The sequence below is a fragment of the Saccoglossus kowalevskii genome, chromosome 7 (genome assembly GCF_978046115.1).
Source record: "Saccoglossus kowalevskii chromosome 7, keSacKowa6.1, whole genome shotgun sequence".
NCBI lineage: Eukaryota > Metazoa > Hemichordata > Enteropneusta > Harrimaniidae > Saccoglossus > Saccoglossus kowalevskii.
Window position 1 is genome coordinate 6,629,570 of NC_140647.1, and position 15,652 is coordinate 6,645,221.

The 15,652-nt window shown below is 33.1% G+C and overlaps 1 protein-coding gene across 4 annotated transcripts in view; it reads right to left on the reverse strand.

Annotated features, from left to right (window-relative positions):
• Positions 1 to 620: 620 nt before the first annotated feature.
• LOC102809393 (sterol regulatory element-binding protein cleavage-activating protein-like) overlaps positions 621 to 15,652 on the reverse strand; it is a 56,861-nt gene continuing 41,829 nt past the window's right edge. For all 4 annotated transcript variants that reach the window (XM_085501007.1, XM_085501005.1, XM_085501006.1 and 1 more), the window contains 11 exons: positions 14,664 to 14,969; positions 13,769 to 14,172; positions 11,857 to 12,426; positions 10,944 to 11,583; positions 10,751 to 10,839; positions 6,306 to 6,409; positions 5,361 to 5,518; positions 4,832 to 4,912; positions 4,501 to 4,713; positions 3,639 to 3,701; positions 621 to 3,440 (listed from right to left, as the gene is read on the reverse strand). In XM_085501007.1, coding sequence (XP_085357133.1) covers positions 3,264 to 3,440; positions 3,639 to 3,701; positions 4,501 to 4,713; positions 4,832 to 4,912; positions 5,361 to 5,518; positions 6,306 to 6,409; positions 10,751 to 10,839; positions 10,944 to 11,583; positions 11,857 to 12,426; positions 13,769 to 14,172; positions 14,664 to 14,969 — 2,805 coding nt within the window. In that variant the 3' untranslated portion in view covers positions 621 to 3,263. The remainder of the gene's footprint in view (positions 3,441 to 3,638; positions 3,702 to 4,500; positions 4,714 to 4,831; positions 4,913 to 5,360; positions 5,519 to 6,305; positions 6,410 to 10,750; positions 10,840 to 10,943; positions 11,584 to 11,856; positions 12,427 to 13,768; positions 14,173 to 14,663; positions 14,970 to 15,652) is intronic.

Consider the following 15,652-nt stretch of genomic DNA (forward strand, 5'->3'; position numbering starts at 1 on the left):
ATACCCGGTATGTGATTAATAGCTACAGTCATACCAATTGTTCTAAACTCTGAAATAGTGTAGATCCACTACATATGTGTCACACATTCTATCTCAATATGTATGAATACTCCAAAGTAAATTTTTCTATATTTTGTGAAATAGTAATTTTAATATGCAATGTAAATATTGATGTTTTATAATAATCTTCATGTAATAAATTTGCTATATTTACAATCAAGGCTTTCTCATAATAGAATAAACTTACCATACATACACTGTGATAATGTGTAAAATATTGAGTGTCCTTAATTCAGTATTGAGCTAACAAAAGCATCAGACATGCCGTGACCAGTTGGGTTATAATTTTTTTTGTTTGAAGTTTGTTAAATGCTAATAATCACTTTCTGTGGGAACTTATTGATTGTATGCCTATTCATGCTTGCATCCATCCCCACATGTATCTTGGAAATGCATTGACCGATCACATTTAAATTTAACATATCATACATCTTGACTTTTACTATTCAGGAAAAAGGTGGAGAGTACATGGCATGTACCAATTGATTAGCACATTCCATCATTATTCAGTTACATGCAAATAGCTCCATTGCATCCCATCATGCCATGCATAGTCGAGCTTTCCTGTAGAATCTTTATTGATACTATTACAATCAGTCATGTACATTTCTCAAACTTAGTAAGGAAGGCAATTCAAATGAATGTCATACAAGTCCTAGTACCAACCTTGTTGGTCCATCTCTAATGGAAGAACAAACTCCCAGTAACCAAGATTACATCAAGTTATGTCAGGAATAAAGGAGGTATGGATAACAAGGCAATGACAGTGATGCATTATTTCAATTATTTATAATACCTCTAAATGATGGAAAACATTTTAATATACATGCAGTGGTACACTTGAAAAGAAAGAAATGGGCGAGTTATTGAGCACATCAAAGCATGCAAAATAAATTTCCAGATTAATGAGAATTGAGACTGGTTTGTGCAAATGTCTGTGTGCATTGACCTCAAAGTACTGCTCAGGTTTTGAGGGGAAATTGTATACTTGTAGATGCTCTATGACCAGCGCTTTAAATGTTTCCCTAGTATGACTATGATGTCAAAAGACATGAATTAAGGAGGAGTCACACCAATTTCTGTTAACAGAATATTTAAAACCGTTTTTAAACCACAGTGAGTGCGGGTGGGTGGGTAAAAAAGGAGCAGCTAGAAGAACTATATACAGTTGAGTAAATACAACCACGACATAGTTTTTACTGCCAAAAATACCTGCCATATAAGATAATTTGCATGTTTGTTTTTCTTGCTTAGACAGAATAGTGGGCAAAACTTTAGAGACTGATACGAGTTAGATTGATGGCACTTTCATTCAAAGGGATTTTTCAATGTTTCGAGTTGGAAACACAGATGAGTGGTGTACTGCAACTCTACGTTTGGAATCTGTTCTACCATCCAGTTTGTAGACCTCAGGTCAATATGTGCAAGTGAACAAACACTATCAATTCGGGAATTGGAAATCATAAAATTTCATTTTGTCTCCATTAGTCTCATATTACACAATCAGACCTTTCCAAGCATCCTCTGTGGTTTGTATTACTTTTAAAATACACTTGATTGATGCAAGATGTACTGGACTATCAAAACTGCATACCCTAATCTTGTCCTTACTATAATGAATCATTTACATATACATCAACACCTACCTACATGAAAATAAAACTGCTTTCTAAATATCAGAGTGGAAAAAATACGTTAAAATACAAATTTTACAAAAGGTGTAGCAAAAGGGGAAAAATAAATTTCATGTAACACCAGATGTCTGGTAAGAGTAAAAAATGAGCCATTATATTCCACAGAAGAGTAATTCCCTTCATTCATTCACAATAGTAACTTTGTAAAATATCTGTTTGTTAATTTTAAATATCTGTGTATATAAATAGCTGGGTTTATATTTGGTTTATCACAGAATATCACTATTTCATATTAAATTACAATTTACAGGTAATTCTTACAGACTACTCAGTAACATCACCTTAAACCACTCCCATTGGTCCTTCCGTTGTTCACTTCATGCCCCCTAGATTCACCACTTAATAATGTCTATTCTTCTAATAGATACAATTTAGTTCTTTAAATTCTCAGTACCTTAAATATGCATGTCTGTACATGGGAGGGTGTAGCTCATACTAATAGTAAAGGTTGTGCAATGACCAGCAGTGATGTAAACAATACAGCTATATCATTAGTTCAATAGTAAGCTGATAACAGTGAGTTTTATTGCAATACTGCTGGTCATATTTCTTTTTCGCTGACAGTTAGGTTAATTGAGGAGAGGGAGAGTTCAGAGAAGGGTTTTCTGAATTGACCCCGGAACAGACACACTGTATTTGGGATACTGAGAATTTTCTAGGTAAATTTAGTTAGGAGATCAGATTGAATTGGAATGGATTGGAGCAAGTTTGGTTCATTTCACCAGAATCTGATTTAATATAATCCCTGTTCAAAAATCATCAAAATTTATATATATATATATTACATTAATTACTGTATCACTAAGTTTTACATCTACCCTGGTAGCACTAATTTTAATTTACTAACACGGAGGAATACAAATTGTGCAAACTGAATAATATCAGCTAATATCAGAGATTGTTTGTTTTACATACTAAATAAAAATACATTTCTACAATCAAATTTACAAGAATACGTCCATATACATAACTTTTTTTTAAAGTCTTATTACTCTCTAAAATTTGTTGTTACCACGATCCAAGGCAATGAATATGAAATTTGAACATTAATTATGAAAAGAATTAAGAAAACATAAAAATGTTGTACCAAACTTATAGTAGGAAAAATTTGGTCGTTCAAATAAATCTGAAAGCTGCCTGTTTTATGGCTGTCAGGAAAACACCACAAATAATGTGGTAACATAATTTTAACCACTTTGGAAAAAACCTTCTGGTTATTTTGTTGTGGTGGCAGTGAAGAAAAAGTGACATAGAAATCAACATACCAGGCAAATTTAAGATCAACTCAAGAGTATTTTCTTATTTGGATGCATGAATCTCAGACTATGATTATAATGGATATCATACATACAATGGTTGAAAATAAATAAAAAGAAATATAAGATTAGTCTCAAATAATAAGGTTTTCTATATAAGTGGAGGAAGTAATTAATATACCAACATTAAGAATCAGAAATAAGCAAATACATCTTTTAGTTGTCCTTCCATATATACATTACATTGCTTCATTCAGTCAGACTTGTGTAGCATGGCTGGAAGATGTACAACTCGTAGTTCTTTACCAAAATCACATAGTATGGTTGACTGGTCAATAATGCTAACATGCTGCACTGTTTGATTATCAGATCCTAACTTGATGACGCGTAGTTTAACTCCATGCACGGCATCCCACATTATCAAGCAACCCTAGATAGAGAGCCAGACATGATAAACTTTATAAGATGATAAATAAATGACAGATACAAAGATATTATCATGTACAAACAAAATACAAAAATTCCACATTTTATTTTCTTTGAAAGAGGCAATCTTCAAAAGTAAAATTGCAGTAAAAACAGTTTTCTCACACAAACTGCACAAGACATGGTAAATAAATTCATTTACCTGGCCACCTGTTATGAGTAAATCATGTGACATCATGGCGACAGTACTACTAAAACCACTTTCCTGTAATTCATAGAAAAGTACAATAATGAATTTTAGAGCAGCAATACCTGTAACTATCTATCTTTTTTCTCTGATTTTTATTTGTGCCTATTTGAAACGGTCATCTCTGAAATGTGAACACAGAAAGCATAGGACATGTGCTACAAATGTATATATCGACGTTGCAATTAAAAAAGATGGCCATAGTGTTGTGCCCAGGTCTCCAGGAGGGGGCCATCTATTGAAATTTATGAAATCAATTTAGTCAAACTAACCTCAGGGATTACAGTACAAGATGTACAGTACAATATCAAATACGATGCTTCTTGAGAGGCAAGGCCTTTCACCAATAATTTTATGTGTCACTCCCATAATAGTATGTGTTCATAATTTTATACCGTCCTCATCATCCGCCAAATTTCATAGCAATGATGGCTATTCGAACCTTTGTTTTGCATCAAATTTTATGTGATATTAGCATTGTGTAGGATCGCTTTGCCCATGCAAATGTGTCTAAGACAATATATTTAGTTCAAAATCACAGATATTGTCACTACAATAATTTCCAACATGGAGATGTTATCAACTTACAGTGAATAAAATTTCACTATACCATATTTACCTCATAAAAGATGTGTGTATATAAAGCCCAAAATGCTTGTTTCATTATTGAACTGCACCAACCGAACATTATCATTTAAAAATAATACGTTTTACTTATGGTAACTGCTTTTTACCTAAACCAAGTAATTATAGTATCCTAGTTAAATCTGAGCCCACTAAATTTCTATACTGGTTAATCCTCCATTTATATACTTGCCTGGTAAATAACATTAAGTAAATTTCCTCTACATCTATCCCAAAGACACAATCTGTCATCCAATCCCACACTAACAACATAGGCTGGAGTACACATCAAAGATGACACAGCGCCACGGTGCCCACGTAAATGATGCACACATGCACCAGTTAACAAATCCCACAGTCTAATTGTACCATTTCTTCCACCACTGACTGCTGCCAATGGCATGTGCTAAGAGGTAAACAAATATCATAATTAGGATTTATGAATCAGATTTCAAAGACCAAACATTGTCAAATGTAAGTCACTTTGATTGAATATAAATTAGAATGAATAGTCAAGGACTTACTTGATCCAAGTACAAAGCAGTAACATTACTAACATGACCATGTAATGTATATAAACATAATGCATCTTCCAATCTAAAAACCTGAAATGTAAAGTCATGTCATGTCATACCATTGGTTCAATAGTAAAACTGAAATGAGTCAAAACTAATAAGATGATGTATAACGTTTGATTGCGTCAGTGTTTCGGATATATGTTTCCTTGGTTGTTCCACTGAAGATTTTACATATTTACATATTATATTTTTCATATAACTTAAATCCATGCACACACAACTGAGATCTGGTTGCAGAACGGTAGTAGTATTGATTTTGATAATTTTTTAACATTAAAATGGCTGCACAAATTGGATGTACACAAGTACTGTATCTCAATATATATGATGTGTGTGAGACGTTTGAATGTGATCAGCCGTAACATGTCTGAGATACAGGTCTAGACTGACAGATCTTGCTAGCGGTATTGCACAAGTGTTATGACAGTTCACCCGAAGATTTTCTGATTCTATCTGCTATTGAAAAGTACAATACCTTGAGTGTATGGTCCTGACTTGCTGTCACAATCCTGCCACCTGCTGACTTTAGTTCATTAATAGGTTGTTGATGGGCTTTCATGTATCGCAATAAATAACATTGCAATGTACCGCTAAACTGACTAGCATCACTGGATGAAACATGACGTGTAAATGCTACATTCAAAGAAATACAGAAAGTTTTAGTTCTAGAATGTCATGCAAGTTGGGTAAAATGCAGTGTTTCTGAAGACAATCTCACTAAAGCTAATATCTGCAAAATTAAAACAACACAATTTCAATCTGTGTGCATGTAAGTTTCAGAGAAGTTGAAATGTTTGTTCACCACCACTGTCAGTGAGTGCAAACATTTTAATGAACAGAAATAAGGTTCTTCAACATATAGACAGTACTATACATAGAAAGGTCAAGACAGTGTATAGATCAGACTATTGGGTAAATGACAATTAACGTATATACTGTAATTTTATTTTTAATCAATATAAATGAAACATCTGCTACTCAAATTATTGTAATTTTTGTTCAAATCAAACTATTTTAAGAACATTGGTGTTTGTTAGTTTGGCAAATCAGTTTTCAATAGTTGTTATTCCAAAATTGTCTTAGGTGTCTGAAAAAAAGCTTCATGAAATCAATTTCACCATGATTACAGTGCATAGAAGAATTTTAATACCGTAATAGTCCGGGTAAGAGCCCATGCCCGGGCAAACACCCACCCTCCAATTTTGATACAATAAAGAAATTGAGGTCAAGGAAGTCTACAAAATGTATATTAAGCAGAAATGGTAGTTCTCTTTTTGAAATACATTGTGGCTTTGAAAAGGGCTGTTTGCTATGTGTTGAAACAATTTGTGGACTATCAGAAATAATCTAGTGGTATACATGGATACATCTAAGTGTTTTAGTGCTTAGAAATTAAAGTTTAATTAAATAGCCACCTCACCTTTGTGATATTGGAATGATCCATGTGGTGACGTAGGACTATACATTCCACTACCATTTAATTCTAAAAAATCCAAATAACCATTCAATCTTGCAGCGACAATTCTGAAAACATAAATTTAATCCTATGTAGCACATACATACTGGTATACATAAATTTAATCCTTTGTAGCACATACATACTGGTATACATAAATTTAATCCTATGTAGCACATACATACTGGTTTCCATAAATTTAATCCTATGTAGCACACACATACTGGTATACATAAATTTAATCCTATGTAGCACATACATACTGGTACACATAAATTTAATCCTATGTAGCACATACATACTGGTATACATAAATTTAATCATATGTAGCACATACATACTGGTATACATAAATTTAATCCTATGTAGCACATACATACTGGTATACATAAATTTAATCCTATGTAGCACATACATACTGGTATACATAAATTTAATCCTATGTAGCACATACATACTGGTATACATAAATTTAATCCTATGTAGAACATACATACTGGTATACATAAATTTAATCCTATGTAGCACATACATACTGGTATACATAAATTTAATCCTTTGTAGCACATACATACTGGTATACATAAATTTAATCTTATGTAGCACATACATACTGGTATACATAAATTTAATCCTATGTAGCACACAAATACTGGTATACATAAATTTAATCCTATGTAGCACATACATACTGGTATACATAAATTTAATCCTATGTAGTACATACATACTGGTATACATAAATGTAATCTTATGTAGCACATACATACTGGTATACATAAATTAATTCCTATGTAGCACATACATACTGGTATACATAAATTTAATCATATGTAGCACATACATAGTGGTATACATAAATTTAATCCTTTGTAGCACATACATACTGGTATACATAAATTTAATCCTATGTAGCACATACATACTGGTATACATAAATTTAATCCTATGTAGCACATACATACTGGTTTACATAAATTTAATCATATGTAGCACATACATACTGGTATACGTAAATTTAATCCTATGTAGCACATACATAGTGGTATACATAAATTTAATCCTATGTAGCACATACATACTGGTATACATAAATTTAATCCTATGTAGCACATACATACTGGTATACATAAATTTAATCCTATGTAGCACATACATACTGGTTTACATAAATTTAATCATATGTAGCACATACATAGTGGTATACATAAATTTAATCCTTTGTAGCACATACATACTGGTATACATAAATTTAATCCTATGTAGCACATACATACTGGTATACATAAATTTAATCCTATGTAGCACATACATGCTGGTATACATAAATTTAATCCTATGTAGCACATACATCTGGTATACATAAATTTAATCCTATGTAGCACATACATAATGGTATACATAAATTTAATCCTATGTAGCACATACATACTGGTATACATAAATTTAATCTTGTGTAGCACATACATACTGGTATACATAAATGTAATCTTATGTAGCACATACATACTGGTATACATAAATTAATTCCTATGTAGCACATACATACTGGTATACATAAATTTAATCATATGTAGCACATACATAGTGGTATACATAAATGTAATCCTATGTAGCACATACATACTGGTATACGTAAATTTAATCCTATGTAGCACATACATACTGGTATACATAAATGTAATCCTATGTAGCACATACATCTGGTATACATAAATTTAATCCTATGTAGCACATACATACTGGTATACATAAATTTAATCTTGTGTAGCACATACATACTGGTATACATAAATGTAATCTTATGTAGCACATACATACTGGTATACATAAATTAATTCCTATGTAGCACATACATACTGGTATACATAAATTTAATCATATGTAGCACATACATAGTGGTATACATAAATTTAATCCTTTGTAGCACGTACATACTGGTATACATAAATTTAATCCTATGTAGCACATACATACTGGTATACATAAATGTAATCCTATGTAGCACATACATACTGGTATACGTAAATTTAATCCTATGTAGCACATACATCTGGTATACATAAATTTAATCATATGTAGCACATACATACTGGTATACATAAATTTAATCCTATGTAGCACATACATCTGGTATACATAAATTTAATCTTATGTAGCACATACATACTGGTATACATAAATTAATTCCTATGTAGCACATACATACTGGTATACATAAATTTAATCCTATGTAGCACATACATACTAGTATACATAAATTTAATCCTATGTAGCACATACATACTGGTATACATAAATGTAATCTTATGTAGCACATACATACTGGTATACATAAATTAATTCCTATGTAGCACATACATACTGGTATACATAAATTAATTCCTATGTAGCACATACATACTGGTATACATAAATTTAATCCTATGTAGCACATACATACTGGTATACATAAATTTAATCCTATGTAGCACATACATAATGGTATACATAAATTTAATCCTATGTAGCACATACATACTGGTATAAATAAATTTAATCTTGTGTAGCACATACATACTGGTATACATAAATGTAATCTTATGTAGCACATACATACTGGTATACATAAATTAATTCCTATGTAGCACATACATAGTGGTATACATAAATTTAATCATATGTAGCACATACATAGTGGTATACATAAATTTAATCCTTTGTAGCACATACATACTGGTATACATAAATTTAATCATATGTAGCACATACATACTGGTATACATAAATTTAATCCTATGTAGCACATACATACTGGTATACATAAATGTAATCCTGTGTAGCACATACATCTGGCATACATAAATTTAATCCTATGTAGCACATACAAACTGGTATACATACATACTGGTATACATAAATTTAATCCTATGTAGCACATACATACTGGTATACATAAATGTAATCCTATGTAGCACATACATCTGGTATACATAAATTTAATCCTATGTAGCACATACATACTGGTATACATAAATATAGTGCTATGTAGCACATACATACTGGTATACATAAATTAATTCCTATGTAGCACATACATACTGGTATACATAAATTTAATCCTATGTAGCACATACATAGTGGTATACATAAATTTAATCCTATGTAGCACATACATCTGGTATACATAAATTTAATCCTATGTAGCACATACATACTGGTATACATAAATTTAATCTTGTGTAGCACATACATACTGGTATACATAAATGTAATCCTGTGTAGCACATACATCTGGCATACATAAATTTAATCCTATGTAGCACATACAAACTGGTATACATACATACTGGTATACATAAATGTAATCCTATGTAGCACATACATACTGGTATACATAAATTAATTCCTATGTAGCACATACATACTGGTATACATAAATTTAATCCTGTGTAGCACATACATCTGGCATACATAAATTTAATCCTATGTAGCACATACAAACTGGTATACATACATACTGGTATACATAAATGTAATCCTATGTAGCACATACATACTGGTATACATAAATGTAATCCTATGTAGCACATACATCTGGTATACATAAATTTAATCCTATGTAGGACATACATACTGGTATACATAAATATAGTGCTATGTAGCACATACATACTGGTATACATAAATTTAATCTTATGTAGCACATACATACTGGTATACATAAATTAATTCCTATGTAGCACATACATACTGGTATACATAAATGTAATCCTATGTTGCACACACATACTGGTATACATAAATTTAATCCTATGTAGCACATACATAGTGGTATACATAAATTTAATCCTATGTAGCACATACATACTGGTATACATAAATTTAATCCTATGTAGCACATACATACTGGTATACATAAATTTAATTCTATGTAGCACATACATACTGGTATACATAAATTTAATCTTGTGTAGCACATACATACTGGTATACATAAATGTAATCCTATGTAGCACATACATACTGGTATACATAAATTTAATCCTATGTAGCACATACATACTGTATACATAAATTTAATCTTATGTAGCACATACATACTGGTATATGCAGTCATTCATCTCTCATCGATGTGCCAAAAAGGTGATTGTGCACCAATACACTGGCAAATAGACCATCATTTCTATATATATACTCACTTATACCAGATATTATGATGCAATAGAAATATCAATGGAACAGGCACATATGGTGGTTTTGTAAAGCTAACATATAACTTGTGATAGTAAACCATATACCAAGCATACTGTTAGTGAGCCTACAGCTTACCAAATGTCTCCAACTCACATACAAGTACAAACCTCATTTGTGATTGACAGAAAAACAGTGAATAAGGACTAGGTGTCTAATAGAATCTGAATTAATACCTGTGAGCTGACACCGACAACGCTGTAACACCGGATTTATTGTCTTCATGATATAAAGATAACAACAAACCAGTTAAAGCATCCCATACCTAGAAACAAACATACAAATAGTTAGTAATCCACAATAGTAACTTACCTAACCTCACTCACGGTCAGTGCGACGTAATTCTCACAAAATTATTATTGAACATACCTCTACTCTCCCATTACCACATCCTGTTACAATCAGGTTGTCATAGCAACAAAGGCACCAGATAGGTGGTGGAGAAACATCACCATAGCAACCAAAAACATCTTGTGGTTCCCTCATATTTGGGTTTATAAACTCGATTCCAGGAGAGACCTCTTCCAAATTTAAACTATCCGATGACCCTGTATGTTCTATGCTATGGTAAGAAGTACCATTAGGTGACACTGTCCCGCTATCTGATCTCCTTTTACCTTGCATTTCTAATGCAAAATAAGAATCAACACTTTTGGAATGTAATCTGTTTCTCTTGGCTGCTAGCATGGTTTCCTCATGTTCCTTATAATATCCAGAATATTTACAATCAAAGTCATATCCACTTTGCTCCGGTTCAATTTTCTTGTTTTGTCTGTTACAAGCAGTGCTGTAAAAATTAGTGTCAATTGCACCACGTAAACATGGCTGATCTTCAAACAGTTTTTGATTGATTGCTGCAAAACTAGAAGGATCAGATAGTGATCGAGGTTTCATATCATGGATGCCACTACTGTTACTACTAGTACTTGCACTCCTAGTTAGGTCTTCTCGTGATGTGGCTAGTTTTTCATTTACATCATAGTACAGTCTTTTCAACCTTGTGCTGGCACTACAATGTATAATACATGTAATAAAAATAGATGTGTTTTTAATCTTTATCTTTCAGTATTTAATTTAAAGTTTAATTTGCTTCCACAAATATTTGATATAAATGTTTTTATGGGATTGGGATAAGATAGTTTGTACTCTTAATTGCAACAATGTAATGTGGTACAGTCTTAACCAAATAAAAAGGAATTGAGAAAATAGTTTAGTTTACAATGGTGGTCGGTTTATAGCCGTTGAATAAAATACATACACAGATTTTGTCAGTAATTTTTACCTTGCTCTCCTAATTGCAGTGACACATTCCCCGTTACTTGGATCCCAAACTCTTATTTGTCCACCTAGGCATGAACTGACTATCAATACTCCATCACTAGACATGCATTCCACTTCCTGTATATGCCCTTGTAACATTATCGGTACAGTCTCAGTAATCTGACGTACGTATCTAGCAGCACGAGACTGCATGTGTTTCACGTAGCCCCATTTACCATGATTGCGTGTGGATACACAACGATATACAAAACTGAGTAAGATGATGAAGAATGTTCCACTGGCAACAGCAAGAAGGATTGTGAGATAGTAGTCCCAGTCTGTGGCCTTGTGTATTGGTGCATACAACATATCCACATTTTTAAATTCATCTTCCATCTCCTCTTCATCATTGTCATCATCAGGACCTTCAGGGAGGATGTCCATACGGGTGTCTGCTTCATCATTTAAGGGCAGTGAGCCTATCGCCAACATTTTACTTGCTTGCTTTATTTCAACTTGGTGCCTCATTCCGATTGCTTCTTGTGGATCAATTATAAATGAGAACTGAAGTGGAGGCAACATACTTATGTATCTGAAATAAAACAGCATTGCATGGTGATAATCATCAGATGTACAAATTTGATCATACTCTATGCACAGCATACGTTGGTGTACTCCACATCAAAACTGTCTATATAATGAATGGTAATCTGAGGTTAGTGCAAAATAATCGTTTCTAATGTGCTCAGAGAAGATATGGTACTTATTGAGAGTTTGTATAGTTACTATATAACTATCATAAAGCTATGAATAATTTGTCATGTGGACATGGCGAAATGATGTCATAATTACATGGCACTGCCCTGTTATCACATGGTACCAATCTACTAAGAAAAAAAGCATTTCAATAATAGGCAGCAGACAATTTTATAATTTTTAAAATCAATATGGTGTGCATTTTTTTTTTTTATATTTTTCAAAATTAATATACTTCAACAACAAAAGTTTTGTCGAGTAAACTGTTTGTCAAGTACAGAATACATATTTTAAAGTACAATTTTTCTTGTGGATAACTTTGGACTAAACAGTTTTTCTATTGACAGATCTTGATCAAAAGTTTGGCACCCAATTCATAGGAGTGCTTATATCGATTATCTGACATCTTGTTTTCTGTTAAGAATTTATTGGTAGGTTTGCAAATGTGTATCAGACTGTATCTCTCCATGAGTTGGCATTGTAACCCAGTCTTTGAGAGATACAAATTACCAATATTATTATTACAAGATAAATTATTTGCTTCATTGAACACATACAACAATGCATATTCCCACCGGGATCAGTGACCTTTGAATGTGTATCACCAGTAATCAGTCAAGTAGAAACAGTCAAAATATTTTATCAAATTTTCTAAATTTTTGCATGATATTTTCATACAGGACATGTGTTGTTCATACCCAGGGAAGACTTTATACTGATGAATAAGGTGACCAAGTTTGGTGAAGTTTGGAATAGAATTAGTAAAGTTATTGTGCACACATTAACAATTATTAACAACAACAACAACAACGACAACAATGGCGACGACAGACATTTTCCCCTTAATATACCTATCCCTTCCATCTTTGATGGCAAGGTAAAAACTGCATTGAATTAATCATGGAAATAATACGAGATTAACTGTGTGGCTTTCTTGGGTGTTAAACAAAGTATATCAATAATTAATTTTCAAAGCAGATAATGATGTTATGTAAGATGTTAGCACATGAAATTATCACCTCTGTCTGATAACAGAAGTATACCAAATAAACACCTGGCTGGACCATGCAAATTATATTTCCCATGATGCAATGGTGCAATGCTAGGGATTGCTGAGCCGTGGTTTAAAGTTAGTTACTGATGCAACTTAAATGATTTATAGAATTCATTGCACCTACCTGTTGCTAAGACTAATATTATAATGTCCAAACAAAGCTGGCCAATGCCTATAGGATAACCTTCTCCACCACTCAACAGTACTACCAAGCCAAGCAGAACTGGATATTGTCTTATCAGATTGTGTATATCGTCGTGACTGTTTTTTATTAAATTGTTGCTCCTGTTGATGCTCCATGTCATGTAATGTATCTATACCAGATGTTGGTGATGGTACATCCATGTGACTCATTTTTCTGACAAAGCTATTTCCAAACTGTTGTTCTAAGGACTTAGATAGTTGTGAGAGGGTACTTGGTATAGGAAGCGAGGCTGGATCATCACTTTTGGGTTCTGTCAACTGGTGTACTATGCCGGATTTGTAGACAACAAAGCTTGTCAATATAAACCAAAGCACTGTACCAGCCTGTAAAAAATAACATTGTAGCTATGTAATAATGGTTCTGATTAAATCAAGCAATTACAATAGCATGTACAGAACAGTCAAGCAATCACCATATCATGCAACAAGCAGTCACATGTGTTAAATAATAAACATGTATGGGGAAAATGAAACATCTGTGGACAAGCATATATAATGATAGTATTCGACTTTTACCACTTTTACTCTCAATTCTAATTTATGTAATTATACAGTGCAGTAGTGTATTTCTCTTCAGGAAAATAATGCTACATGTACATAAGTTACAGCTAGATAATTATTTTGAGTAGGGTAAGCATTTCGTTTAGTATTACACAACATAGTTTTGCTTCTCACCAAGTATTTGACTTGATTTATATAAACCATAAAATGCCAATGATAGTTACAAGAAGATAAAAGACAGAACATACTGTGACTTTTCACACTCCATGCAATGTGAAATAATTAGTGATTCCATTAGTAAACTCATAACTCACCATAATTAGTCGTTGTACCATTCTGGTTCTTGCCCAGAACTTCATCAACTTGATCCTTTTAGGCACCCTGAGTAGTGGTGATGTGGAAAGGGGTGTGGTCGGAGGGTGTACCAATGACAAGGTGGGAGATGAAGGAGGAGTTGTAACACTCATTGAACTCAAACTCCTTGGTGCAGATTTAGATTTGGTTAATCTGCTCGTATATTGAGTTGGTTGGGGTGTTTTTTCCTCTTCAGCGTCTTCTGCTGCTTGCACTTCTTGTGCAATAATTTCTCTCTGTACACCTTGTTTCTGCAAGTCAGAAAGCTGCAAAGAATTGAGTTAGTCAAATTTATTTATATAAACCATAAAATGCCAATGATAGTTACAAGAAGACACAAACTTGAAAATATAGGAATTTAAAAATATGTGACAATATTCATCTCTGCTTGTATATTTAAACAATAATGGACGACCCAGAAACCCATATTGGACGACCTGGAAACCCATAATGGACGACCCAGAAACCCATAATGGACAACCCGTAAACCCATAATGGACGACCCGGAAACCCATAATACATGTAGATGACCCGGAAACCCATAATGGACTCCTTTGAAACCCATAATGGACTCCTCGGAAACTCATAATGGACGACCTGGAAACCCATAATGAACGACCTGGAAACCAATAATGGAAGACCTGGAAACCCATAATGGACGACCCGGAAACCCATAATGGACGACCTGGAAACCCATAATGGACGACCTGGAAACCCATAATGGACGACCCGGAAACTCATAATGGACGACCTGGAAACCGATAATGGACGACCCAGAAACCCATAATGGATGACCTGGAAACCCATAATGGATGACTCAGAAACCCATAATGGATGACCTGGAAACCCATAATGGATGACCCGGAAATCCATAATGGATGACCCGTAAACCCATAATGGACTCCCTTGAAACCCATAATGGACTCCTCGGAAACTCATAATGAACGAC